At 50.3% G+C, this 14236-nt stretch overlaps 1 protein-coding gene across 1 annotated transcript; it reads right to left on the bottom strand.

The window, feature by feature from the left end:
- Positions 1–4072: 4072 nt before the first annotated feature.
- Positions 4073–10235, bottom strand: LOC134373942 (zinc finger protein 883-like). The gene is given in 4 exon segments (XM_063092030.1): positions 4073–6492; positions 7221–7340; positions 7867–8011; positions 9898–10235. Coding segments are annotated over 4 exon segments (2061 nt in total). The 5' UTR covers positions 9931–10235; the 3' UTR covers positions 4073–4729.
- Between the last annotated feature and the right edge of the window lie 4001 nt (positions 10236–14236).

Consider the following 14236-nt stretch of genomic DNA (forward strand, 5'->3'; position numbering starts at 1 on the left):
ACCTTTATTATTATTTTTATTATTTATTATTATTTTTAAAGATGACTGGTGAGGCAATCTTACCTCTTGACTTGGTGCTGTCAGCACCACGCTCTTCCAAGTGAGCCACGGGCCGGCCCTCAGAGCAACCTTTAATCTAGGACTAATTTTCTTTGCTTCTGAGGTGGTACTCATCTGAATACCCCATGAATTATGAGCTTTTTTCCCCTGGCGGGTGGGAAAATTAACTATAGCCAACTCTATTTACGTTCTGGGGATTTTTGCCTCTGCTTCTTTTGGGTGGTTCTTTCCCAAGCCTTAGGTAGTTTCCTCACAAACATTAGCTGATCAATCCTCAGATGGAGAATCAAAGAGGACTCTGCCAATTTCTGGAGCTCTCCATGCAGCTCCCTCCTCTGCAGTCCTCTGCCATGTGAACTCTGGCAGCCTTGGCCTCCCTGGAATACCACATCAGTCTCCTCAGCTCTACCTGGGTTCCCTTCCCTGCACTTTGGAAACTCTCCAGGCAGTTGCTGGAGACAATCATAGAGCTCACCTCTTTTGTTTCTTTTCTTAGGGATCATTGGTCTATGCTATCTGCTGTTCAGTGTTTGAAAACCATTGTTTCTTATGTTTTGTCTGGTTGTTTCATTGTTTCCGGTGGAAGGGTAAACCTGGTCTATTACTCCATCTTGGCTGAAAGTAGAAGTTTTTGAGTTTATTTTTGTATAATTTCCTTTTTAAATTTTTTTAAATTTTTAATTTTTCAGTGAATACTTGTCTCTTCATTAGAACGTCAGCTCTGCAAGAGAGGGCACCTGTGTGTTTTGTTTACTGATGTACTAATGCAGTCCCTACCACAGTGCTTGCTCAAATGGCATTTGTTAAATAAGTGAATAAGTAGACAGGTTCTTTACTTAAGTGTACAGGGATACAATATGGCATATGATCTGATATGAAGGATGCTTCCCCACAGAGAAAGTGCTCACTCTTACTTTTTCTGTCATGATGCTCCTTCTCCCACATTTCACTGTGGGAGACTGTGAGGGTGTGAGGTGGGCTCATGCACAGGTCCTGCAGAATGGCAGAACAACAAATGTTTCCTGAGTCCCTACTGTACGCCAGGCCCGTTGCTGGGACGTAGGATAAACAGAGCCATGACATGATATAACAGGCATGGTCTTCACCTACAGGTTATCTCCATCTAATGGGGAATACAGAGATTTAACATGTAAGTAGAGAAAATAACAGGATAATTCCAGAAAATGGTATTTCTGATAGAGCTGTGAGGGAAACAAAACAGAGGGAAGTGAGACAGCCACAAATGCTACTTCAGATGGTGATCTGGAAGATCTCTCCAAGGAGGTGCCTCCCCGGGAAGAGTGTTCCACCCAGAGGGGACTGTAGTGTAGATGCCCTGAGCAGCCGTGAGCTGGTGTGTTTGAGGAACCCCGTCATGCTGGCCCTGTAAACTAGGGTGAGGAGTTACATTTTATTATGACCTGGATGGAAACCTGCAGGACACATTGACTGCTATCAGGGAGGTCTGGGCTATGAGGGATAAGAAGGGCTAAGTTGAATTTCGTGTGCCAGTGCCACGGTGTCAGGAGCTTCAGGGAAGGGCAGCTGGGGAAAAGGAGGCCGCTTGCATGTTGCTGCCTCCAGAGCCAGGACAGTCTTTGTCCCCGTCCGTGGAGCTGGTGAAAAATTCTCTAGGCAGCTCTGCTCTGGGGTCCTGCTTCCCCAGTAGAGAAGGGGTGGCTGATATTGTGGGCACCACTGCAGGTGGAGAACTCTCTCACTTCCAAGTGACACAATTCCATTTTTTTTTTTTTTTTTTTTCCGTGACCGGCACTCAGCCAGTGAGTGCACCGGTCATCCTTATATAGGATCCGAACCCGCGGTGGCGGGAGCGACGCCGCGCTGCTAGCGCAGCACGCTACCGAGTGCGCCACGGGCTCAGCCCAGACACAATTCCATTTTAAGTTGCTTCAACCAAAATCATTATCAAGGGGTGGGGTGGGGGGGAAAAATCATTATCAAGGTCCAGAGTTTGATCCTTGTACTGGCCAGCTGCAAAAACTATTTGTGTGTGTATGTGTGTGTGTCTGTATGATATAAAATTATTTATTGGTACATGGAACCAAAAAGTCCACTCGGCATCTGGCTTCAGGCACTAAGTGGATCTGGAGTTCACATGATGTCAGAAGGGCTGTCCCTGGCCGTCACTCAACGCTGCCCTCCTCTGTGGCAGGTCACAAGCAGGCCTCCCTGAAGAATCAAGATGGATGTCAGCAGCCCTGATTCATAGATGCTCAGAACCATGAACTTCACTTTGGATGTTCTGGCACGTATACTTGCACACACATGGACACGGCAAGCCAGCTGCCTTGCAGAGTCCTGCTGGAGAGACCAGAAAGCAGATTCAGGTCAAGGGCTTTTCACCAATGGGGTAAGGGTCATTTCACAAAGTCTACCCATATCTAAGGCCCACATGGCTCAGCTGGATTTTAACTCTGATCCCAAGCAGCCCTCCCATGTTGGTGGAAGACAATTATTATACCCAGAAGGGATAACCTGAAGCCAGGGGCTTCCCTGATACCTCGGATGATGGGGAGAACTTCTGCAGACCTGCCACGTGCTCAGCTGACTGCAAACATGTCTGTATGCTGTCCTTCATGTGGTCAGCTAATGTCCCCACTTCAGATGACTTGGGGGAAGAGAGGCATCCTGGATGGAGTGGTGGCAGCAGTGCCACTGACTCTGCTTCATGCCTTGGGGTAAACTCATGGTGGGCCAGCGGGGACAAATGCCTGGTTTGCTTCCTGAGAGTCATGACTGTTGGCCCACGAACACATATGCAGAACATATATACATAGGCTCTGCTGAATCAATTTTGTATATAAGATTTTGGGAAATAGATTCCAACATTTATAAAATCAAAAGCCTGCACATAAAAATGTGCATTTCTTACTCTTCTTGGAAAACTAGAAAATGGAACAACCATGTGTTGATTCCACTATCTCTGTCCCTCAGTGGCAGCAGAAACCAGCAGATGATGAAGGCCATGGCTACCCCACACTTACCAGGAATATTGGCTGGGCCACAAAGCCACATCTCTGGACTATAGGATCTTCCTTCTCAGTCCTGGGGTTCCTGCCTGTGCAGTGATGGCCTTGAAGTGAACAGCCAAGGGATGCGACAGGAATCCACAAAACCTTTAGATGATTTGCTCTGACAGTAAACAACATGCTTCTGATTGTGCCCATTCTAAAGGGGCATCTGCACGTGTTCTAGAGAACATGGCTGTGCAAGAAGAGGATGTACGGGACTTCTCAAGACCTGCAGAGCCATCTCTCCTGTGGCCAAGGTCACTGTCAGCAAATTGGGCAAACACTGAAGATTAGGTAGGTTTTTTTGTTTTTTTTCCTGAGAACTGCTGTTTGTTAACTTTTGTGGTGTAAATTCCTGTACTGTGGCCGATTTCAAGCTACCCATATGATGTCACTGAATGTGGAGTTGAATGTAACCAGTTTTGTGATCCACTGTGATCTGGCTCAGGCACACCCCCTGTTTACCACATTCTCCCTCACTCCCTGACCTCAAACCTGGTGTTTTTGTACCCACTTATGGTTTGTTTCCACCTGGCCACTATAAATCTTACAGTCAGTGACACTTGCAAATAGATTCTGGACTTCAGGGGCTTTATTTATGGGCAGGTACCAAAAGACAGTGGCCCCTCAACAGTGCTGGGGAATGTGAGACATTCCTGGGAACAAGGGACCCAACCCCTGCTGCTCCAGGACGTACTGGAGATTGCCAGTCCAGATATCCAATTTCCAAAGCTCTGGGCCCAGCAAGTCATCCTGCATCCAGGACACGATTTGGACAAGAGTGACCTTCAGTCTGTCCCAGGAGGCCTTGAGCTACAAAGCAAATTAGGTGTAACTGGACTGAGAACTGTTCCTTGCCATTCTTCTGTCCCCTCTGATAGCCCCCTACAAAAGCCCTTCCCCTCTTTCCACTGTTAGAGACCAATTTTCTTCTCAATTTCTCCCCACACACAATGGATAGAGACCCCAGGATTAAAAGATGGTTTCAAAAATAAGGCCTTTATTGTCACACACTTTGGAGGCAGGCAGTTCCAGGGTTGGGTGATTTGGAGACTGGACAAATCTGTTCTGGTGTCATCTGTAGAATCAAAAAGGACCAAGAAGAGACATCTTCTCTGGAAGTGCTCAGCAGACTCCAGTTTAGATCCTCTTGAAGAGAACTAGTCAGGGCAATGCCTTAACCAGTGGAGATGGGAGAAGTGGGAAATGAGGTGACCCCAAAGGGCTCCCATCATTCATGGTTCCCTCCAGGGAATGAGAGAGAGCACAGAGGTCTGCCGTCCCTGAGTAAAACAGGCACAGGCTGTGGAGACCTGCCAGCTGGTAGAGGCAAGATGGTATTGGCAGTATTGGTGATGCAATCTAACAAAGACTTTGGACAGGTTACAGAGTGTAACATAGCTCCCAAAAGCTTCCCACGAAACGCACTCACAGGCAATCTCCTCAGGAGGGTGTTGGGATGTGCAAGTTTCAATTTTTGGCTGATGGCTTCCTCATAAATGTTACACTCACAGAAGGGTTCTCATGAGTGAGTCTTTTTTTTTTTTTTTTTTTTTAAAGATGACCGGTAAGAGGATCTTAACCCTTGACTTGGGGTTGTCAGCACCATGCTCACCCAGTGAGCTAACTGGCCATCCCTATATGGGATCCGAACCCATGGCCTTGGTGTTATCAGCACCACACTCTCCCGAGTGAGCTACGGACCGGCCCCCATGAGTGAGTCTTTTTATGGTGAGCAAAGAGAAAGCCCCAGCTATAAGTGCTTTCCCACACTGATCACACTTCTAAGGCCTTTCTCTAGTGTGACCTTTCTGGTGCTGAATGAGACCAGAGCTCTGGCTAAAGGCATTCCTACGTCTACTGCACTTAGATGGCTCTTTTCCAGTGTGACTTTTCTGGTGCTTAGAAAGGTTAGAGCTATAGCGAAAAACTTTTCCACATTTGTTACACTCATAAGGCTTTTCTCCAGTGTGAACTCTCTGGTGCTGACTGAGGATGGAGCTTTCACTGAATGCTTTCCCACACTGGCTGCACTCATAAGGTCTTTTTCCAGTGTGAACTTTCCGGTGCTTAACAAGGTTAGAGCTATAGCTGAAGGCTTTCCCGCATTCACTGCACTCATAAGGCCTTTCTCTAGTATGAACCTTCTGGTGCTGAATGAGGGCAGAGCTTTGACTGAAGGCTTTCCCACATTCTGAGCATTCATAAGGCTTTTCTCCAGTATGAATTCGCTGGTGTGGAACAAGGTTGGAGAGGCAACTGAAGGCTTTCCCACATTGGTTGCACTTATAAGGTCTTTCTCCAGTATGACTCCTCTGATGCAGAACAAGCTTGGAGGTTTGCCGGAAGGCTTTCCCGCATTCACTGCACTCAAAAGGCCTTTCTGTGTTATGAACTTTCTGGTGCCGAACAAGATGGGAGCTGTTAATGAAGGCTTTCCCACATTCACTGCACTCATAAGGCCTTTCTCCCGTGTGTATTTTCTGGTGCTCAACAAAGTTGGAGATACAACTAAAGACTCGCCGACACTGTCTGCACTCATAAGGCCTTTCTGTGTTGTGAACTTTCTGGTGCCGAACAACATGGAAACTGCGAGTGAAGGCTTTCCCACACTGGCCACACTCATAAGGCCTTTCTCCAGTGTGGACTCTCTGGTGCTGAACGAGTGAATGTCTGCGGGTGAAGGCTTTCCCACACTCGGTACACTTGTGATGCATTTTTCCAGTGTGAGCTTTCTGATGTGTCCTCAGTTTAAAGAGGTGGCTGAAGGCCTTCCCACATTCCTTACACACATGAGATGTTTCTCCAGGATGAAATTTTTGGTGATTAACATGGCTCGAGTTCTCCTTGGGGGCATTTCCACCTGTGGGGCATCTGAAGTTTCTCTCTTCAGAGTGAGTAATCAGGTGGTCGAGGAGTGCAAAGGCCTTCAGGAAGGTTTTAGTGCAGTCGCTGCACTTGAAGGGCTTCTGTGTGGTGTGGACTCCCTGCTGCTGCCCGCGATTGGAGCTGGGTAGGAAGGCTGCTTCATGCTCAGTGCTCCTGCATAGCTTCCCCTTGCTATGGGTGGCCTGGTGGTGGAGGAGGTCATGGCGGTCCAGGATGGCCTTCTCACCCTCCCTGTACACGAAGGGCTTCTCGGCACTGTGCTCCTTATGGAGCTGAAGGTTCACACTGATCCAAAAGCCTCTCCCACATCCCTCACACATGTATGGTTTCTGCCCATGGTTTGTTCCCCGGTGCTCAGCCAGATACAAAATGTCTTTCAAAACTGGGCCACACTTGTCACAGGTATTGACCTTCCGGGTGAAAGGATCTGCCTCAGGGGTCCCAAACTGAACCACTCCTTCTACAGAAACACGCTGTTGAGGGGGGGCTTCCTCTGCTCTTGGCCAGCAACCTGAAAGCAGAGAAATATTGGTGAAGTGCATGTGGGCTTCATCAGGAGGGGGCAGCCTTTTTACAAGTACATGTCTGACATGTCCAAGAACAAAGTCAGGTGAGGAAGAGCAAGCAGTGCAGGGCAGGGACTGGATAGGCCACAGAAGCCCTCACCAGGTGCAAGAACACAGGGGTGGAGTTCAGGCTGAGAAAAGAGGCAGGGACTCCAACTCATGCCTCAGTGTTCAGCAGGACCAGAGACACAGGCAGGCCCCAAGAGATCTCTGGTAGGAAAAGGGGACACAGAGCAGTGTGCACAAGTCCAGGATAGTTCACCTGCAGCTGGGCACATGGTGTTCAGAGTCTACATGAAGATACATGCAAATCTCATAATACGCTGGATGCAGGCTAATGCAGGGCTGCCCTGCAAAGGAAGACATAGAGGTGAGAGCAGAGCAGTGGAGGCATCTGTCTTCCAGGGCCAGAAGTCAGAGTAGAAATGGCAAGAAGAGGGCTGGCTGGTTAGCTCAGTTGGTTAGAGCATGGTGCTGATAACACCAAGGTCCAGTGTTTGATCCCTGTACTGGCCAGCTGCAGAAACAAAGAAAGGAAGATAGAAAAGGCAAGACGGTGGCGTGTCCAGAATGAGGAAGAAAAGTTGGCAGTAAGATGTGGCCACTGCCCCAGCAATGAAACGCTAATGGATACTGAGCAGCCCTGATGTCCTTTCCCCTAGTTCCCACTCACCGGGGCTAGAATCTCTCTGGCCCTCTCCTGTAGCTGGAGACACATCCACCCTGTCAGGCACCCAGGGCTCTTTACTCCGCTCCAGGTGGGCTACCACACAGGATTTGGAAGATGTAAGTCCTGGGAGAAAGACAGGACAGGTGAGTGGCTAGCCTCAGATCAGAGCAACCCACCCCATGGCAGACCATAAGGAGCTCATCTCATCTTTGGAACCAGGAAAGAAAGTCAAAGTTACAAACTAAGCCTCTAAGGGGGATCTCACAGGAAGAGTTCAGTGGTCCTCACAAGCAGTGACTATGTTGGTGCCTGCAGTCCCTGGCATGACCAGGCTCCTAGAAATATCTCATAGAAAAAGGGAGCAGAACCTGGGGCACAGAGGTGCCACTGACCTGAATGGACTCAGACATATGAGCCAGACTGAGACTCTGAACCTCAAGCCCTTCCCCAGAATGCTTTGGACAGTAGGTGTCGGGGCCCCATGGGGAGAGGACCAGGTCGTGCCTGCAGCTCAGCTCTGCACACAAAGCAGCAAGTTCAGGTGAGGAAGCAGCATCCAAGCTCCAGCTGTGGGAAGGCAGAGCTACTCCCAGGGAAAAGAGGAAAGGCAGAACCTAGAATAGGAGGCTGGGGGTGTGTGGGGCCTTACCCAGCGAGGCCACCAGCGCAAAGTTCTCCAGCATCACATCACGGTACAAGTGCCTTTGAGCCTCATCAAGGAGTCTCCAGTCATCCCAGGAGAAGTACACGGCCACGTCCTCAAAGGTCACCCGGTCCTTCAATGATGGCAACAGCTAAGTCAATGAGACCAAAGGACAGCAGAAAATCAGACCAAAAAAAAAAAAAACCACAGATGAACCCATCCAGGCCTCAGCCTGTGACACAGCCTCCCACCACTTCCCTGGTGGCATCTCTTCTTCCATGACCCCCAACCTCTTTACAAACACTCCCAAGTTACCTCCTCCCCAAGCCCCAGTGCCCATGGGTGCCACTCTGTCCTCCTTATCACTGTGTCTGCCCTCAAACTATAGGCAGGTGGGCAGATAGACAACACCTAAGCTCTGGGTCCCCAGGAACACCAGGCTGGGGTTCACCCTTCTCCCTTAGGTCCTGACCCTTGTTCACATTCCTTCTTCAGGTGTACATCACTCTTTGGATCCCTCATCTCCAGACCCCACAGCCACCCCATGGCCCACACAGCCAGCATCTCCCTGCCTCCCCACATGCCTCTGCAAATTGTGTCCAGAGCCTGGCTGCTTGGTGAGAGCAATCAGGATCCTGTCCTGCCCCAGACCTCCAAGTCCCAAATGCCAGGGGCAGCAGCACCCAGCCTTTCCTTCATGGTTCCCCACCTGGCCCATCACCTCAAAGCCCAGCCCTACCACCTTCCACCCCAGGCCTGGAACTCTCACGGCTGACCCAGTCTGCCACTGAGTAGCTGGCTACTCTGCCAGCCTGAATGAAAACTCCAGGCCCCACAGAGGGCAGCCAAGAAAAGCTGGTGAGCCCATAGGGGGGTGAATAAGCACCAGCCCTGGCCTCAGCTCATCCTACCTACACCTCGTATGCCTCAGCCTCTGTCCCAGGAAACTTGGTCACCTTCTGGACCTTCTTCTCCCACACACCTTCCCCAGAGGCTACCCCTGCCTTCATCTGACTTTGTGATGCCCACCACCCATGTGCAGGTGCCCAGGCCAGACACCCAGTCCTCAGCAGCCTCCACAGGGCATCCATTGCCATTACCTAAAGATGCTCCCTCTTAATCTGAGCCAGAGCTTCACCTCAGTTCATAGGTTGGCTGCTGCCAACTGGACGTCACGATGCTGAGTCCCTCAGAACTCAGACCTGTGTGTCCAGCTGCCTATTTGATACCTCCACTCAGGAGTCTCTGAAACATCTCAGACTCAGCATGGCCAAATCCACCTCCTGAACCTCCCTTAAACCTGCCCCACCCACCAACTTCCCCATCTCAATGAATGGCACTTCCACCTTCTAGTTGCTGAGGCCAAAACCTGAGGAAACATCCCTACCTCCTCCCCTTCTCTTACCTTCCACATCATAAAATCTGGCTGGCCCAACTCAAAAAACAGATCCAAAATCCAACCACTCTCCCACCTCTGGCTGAGCCATCAGTCACTGACCTGATCTATTTAACGTAGAATCCTTCCTTATGAACCTCCTGTCCTTCTCCTTCACCTTTACCCTATCTGTTCTCCCCTCTGCAGCCAGAAGGAGCCTGATCACCTCCCTACTCTGTTCCAAACTTTCCATGGCTCCCACCACCCTCAGATTATAGACAGAGCTCGTCGGGTGGCCATGCCAGGCCTGGCACCTGCCTACCTACTCTCTGTCTCCCCCAGACATAAGAGAGACCTGAGGTTCCTCGAACTCTCAGCTCAGCCTCACTAGCATTTGCATATTCAGGCCCCTATGCCTGAAACAGCTTTGCACACCTCATCCCACTGGATTCCAGAGATGGGAACTCTTCCACATAAGCCCTGACCGGGATTCAGGACCGTGGGCACGGGTTGACACTAGCGTGTCCATTAGCAAGAGAAGAGAGTGAAGGGGGAATAGGAGGAGAGTCCTGGAACATCCCCCTCCCCTATTCAGGGCTTCAGGCGACGTGTGTTGGGGGCAGGTCGGTGCGAGTGAGGGCCGCGGGGCACTCTCCACTCACCCGCACCGAGTCCATCGGCGCCGCCACCGCCATCGGAAACGGGCAGGCCCTGCGGGCTTGGCAAGCCCCGCACTCAAATGGGCCAGGCGACCGCGGGCCGACGTCGCGCTCGGGGCCTCTGTCTCCCCGGTTTAAACGCGCTCAGGGCCCAGGGCGCCACCTCCGGGAGCTGCGACCGCCGAGGGCGAGTGCGGAGGACACCCCCATTACAGGAGTCACGGCGCGAACACAAGCGCGGAAGCCGGTCCCATCCTCCTCACTGTCATGCCCGGCGGGTCGCGACCCAGCATTCGCGTTCCCAAGGGCAATGGGGAACGACCTGTCAAGAGCAAAATGAGCGCCCACGACGGCGACGCCGGAGGTCCCGCCCCCACATACCCTATCCGCTGGAAGAAGCTCCGCTCTGGGCTGTGATTGGTCCAGAGCCCATGTCTATTCCTGTCGGCCTTCTGGTTAATGTAGTTTCGGCCCTGTGTCCGGCCGGGCGAAGGGCGCCCCTCCCGTTCTCCTTGGAAACGCCCAGGCTGCACCCGGAGGTGCGCTGGGAAAAGTGGTCCTGAGATTTTTTTTCCCCCCAATAGTAAAGGCGTGGTTTAACTTCTTAAAGGTGCCGCTCCCGGATTTCCTCCTTCACTTATTGGTCCAGCAAGTGACTCGCGTCGCGGAAACGGGGCTGTGGACCCTGACAGGGCCCTCGGGGAACCCTTTCTTTTCTCTGAGGATGTAAAATGAAGATAATACCTCCCTTACTGGGCCTTTGTTTAGTAACATCAAATGTCCCTGTAAGAGGCTCCCGGACTAGTGACATCAGTATCACTGGGGACCTTGCTAGGATTGCAATTTCTTGGACACCACCTCCCCTTAGACCTACTGAATGAGAAACTCTGGGGTGATCCCAAGCACTCTATGCTTTGATAAGCCTTGCTGGGGATTCGGATGCTCACTCAGAATCAGCGGTAATTCAAAGTCCAGTGACAAATTTTGGATAATAGTACAGTCTTCCTCTTGAGAGCTGACATGAAAAGTGCTTAGCACAGGGCTGAGCACAGAGCTAAGTATATGAGAGCTATCATTCTTACTGTTATCATCATCATCATCCCCCCAAGTCTCTCACATGCACTTCTGTGGGTGGTCACCTCGTCCTCTATTACCTACACCCCACCATTCTTCATCTACATACAGTTCTGACATGCCCTCGTAGGGCTTAAAGTGGTAACCCCTCACCAGCACCAGGATCTGGAGACCACTTTGCCTCAGCTGGTGGCCACGCTAAGATCTGATTAGGATAAGGTGCCTACTGCCTCTGCCTCTCAGACCACTGTGCCCCTCACATCATCCAGCCCCTCTTCAGGTGAGCTCTGGGAACACAGGTAACTGAATCTAAGCTGCATGTTCTTTTCACAGTACCTCAGTTTCTCCCAAGACCACAAAAGGACAGACCCCTTCCCTCCTGTTGTGTCCTTTAAGACAGTTGCTGTGGTCACTGCTGAGAACCCCGTCCCCACATGCTAGCAGTAGCCCATTTCCATTCCCTGCCTCCCTAGCCATACCCATGCTCAAAGGTGAGATAATCACCCTGTCTCTATTGTTGTGCAGTCAAGAGCAGTCTGAGGTAGAGGGGTTCTAGGATATGGTGATTCAAGCACTCCTCAGGACATCACAGGTGCCACATACAGACATGACCACATCCATGAAGGAGGGAAGCTTCTTTTGTGTTACCAGCAGATACTCCATAGGTCCCCTTGGCCAGAGTGAGACAGTTCTTGGCCACCACTCAAGGGCCCCTGTGGCTTCTCCTGGCTGGGGCAGGGGTCCTGCTGAAGGGGTCAGGTCTGGCTAGAGGGCCTTCCCACATGCGAGGAAAGGGAGTCTCAACTGGGCACTGAAGTGCAGGATCAGAAGGAGGCCTGCCCCAGCCCCTTCTGTAGTGTTTCTCTCCACTGGGCTGCTTCTGGTGCTGGTGAAGGCTCAGACTGAGCCAGGAGCCTCTCTCCCATATCCCCTGAGGGTACAGCTTCTGCCAGAGGTGTGTCCTTGATGCTGATCCAGGTGTCTTTGAAGACATTTGCACACACATCACAGGGTGGGCCTTCAGCTGTCAGGAACCTGCCTCGGGATAGTGAATGGTGACAGATTTGAAATGGAGTCACTTGCATCAAACCCTGGCGAAAAGGAGCCAGGAGAGGAGAGTGGGGTTTTCCCCATCTGTCCAACAAGCCCTTTGGGCTTGGCTCCATGGCAGGGTCTCTCTGTGTGGTGGATTCTACCCTCTTTTTCCAGCAGATATTTCCTAAAAGCCTCCCAGTGCCAGGACCTTAGGGTCCTGAGGTGGTCATTCCTCACAAGGACTACTGGGCTATTCCTGTACAACCCTCCTTGAAGGTTTGTTTTGTGAAAACCCTTTTCCTCACTGGTGGCAAAGCTGAAGCAAGCTCCTCATCCTCTGCAGGGGGGTCACACATGGTCACAGCAGGCCCCTCACCTGCCTTGTCCTCCACAGGACTTGTGGCCACTCCACCTACAGGGTCATTTTGCTGGAGCAGGCAAAGATCCCTGAGTGTCTGGCTGGAAGGATGCAAATTCTGGCCATGACAAGAAAGGCCTGGAAGAAGCCAGGCCTTGGTTAAGTGGGATTTGGGAGTGGGCTGAGATCTGGGCTGGGCCAGACTGTGCCTTGCCATAGTCCTGTGCACATTGCTGTCCTGTTACCAAGGTCAATGTCCTGCCCTCAGTCCCACTTTCTTTACACCCTCGTGGACATTCTGTCTTCTTGTCTCCTCTGTCCTGATGTGTCGTCCCTGCCTCTCTGACCTCAGGTTGAGACAGGATAGGGCTACGCCTGAGAACCAAACCAACTCCATTTGCACTTCCAAGGACATTTTGTTATTTTTCCACTCTTCAATCATGAGACCCCCAGGGCACATGATTATTCCTTGGCCCTGATAAGAGTGACTGAAAGAGACTGGTTGGGCATAATTCCCTGATAAACTAAGATTAGAGGAGAACAGATATTTACTGAGCTGCAAAACCACTTCCCCAAGGATGTTAAAACATAACTGTTAGCTTTGTTTAAAACTTATCATTATCTACTCATTCTTTCTTTTCTTGTAATTGTAAAAATTAAGTTACCGATTAACCTTAAGACCCCTTTAGAACTTACATGCAAGATGCTCCTGGAACCGACCACCAACCACCATAAAAATATCAGAAATCATCAAAGCTAGATGCCAATTGAGGAACTGCTTGCTTTTTAAAGAAACAAAACCCTTCCCCAACTTCCCCCAGGGCAGCTAGGGCAACTCTGCATGCACACAAAGCTTCAAGGTGACTGCTACAATGACCCTCCTTAGGCGGCAATAATGAGCAGCACTGCCATCTTGGACCTACTGAGCACGTGCAAGGACCAAATCCCTAACTGAGTATGAGCCCATGATGCAAACAGGAAGGAGAGAATGGACCACCTCCAGAGGTGCAGAATGATGACGCTGGCCTGCACCCCTTGCCCCCTTGCCCTAAAAAGGACCCCGAACAGCTTCCCTGTAGCTACCTCCCTTATTCATAAGTCCTTTTTTCCCTTCCTTTTAATAAAGCATTTCTTGCTTTACTGCTGGGTGCATTCTTCATTTCTATGACTTTGATTGTGTTATAACACCAAGGTCAAAGGGTTCAGATCCCCATACTGACCAGCAGCCAAAAAAACAACCAAAAACCAAAAACCAAAAAACAAAAAACCCAAAAAGGCTGGCCACCTAGCTTGGTTAGTTAAAATGCAGCCTTATAACCTCAAGGTACCAGCCAGCCGTCAAAAAAATAAAAAATAAAACATTATTATCAGGGCCGGCCCTGTGGCTCACTCAGGAGAGTGCAGTACTGATAACACCAAGGCCACAGGTTCGGATCCCTATATAGGCTGGTTAGCTCATCCCTATATTGGAAGAGCGTGGTGCTGACAGCACCAAGTCAAGGGTTAAGATCCCCTTACTGGTCATCTTTTTTTACAAAACAAAACATTATTATCTACACATTCTTTCTTTTCCTGTAATTATAAAAACTAAGTTACAGATTAACCTTGAGACCCCTTTGTGAGCTGCATGCAGGATGTTCCTGGAGCTGACCTCCATCGCGACCACTGTAAAGATATCAGAAATCATCAAGGCAAGATGCTGACATCAATTGAGGAAATGCTTGCCTTTAAAAACCATTCCCCAGCTTTTCTCGGGAAGATAGCTTCTCTATTGCTGACTCCCTTTTGCATGGGTTTATCTGATTTTTAATAAAGCATTGCTTGCCTTAAATTCTGCTGGTATTTTGTTCATTTTGATGACATGGAGGCCCAAGA

Source organism: Cynocephalus volans, chromosome 3, assembly GCF_027409185.1.
Source record: "Cynocephalus volans isolate mCynVol1 chromosome 3, mCynVol1.pri, whole genome shotgun sequence".
NCBI lineage: Eukaryota > Metazoa > Chordata > Mammalia > Dermoptera > Cynocephalidae > Cynocephalus > Cynocephalus volans.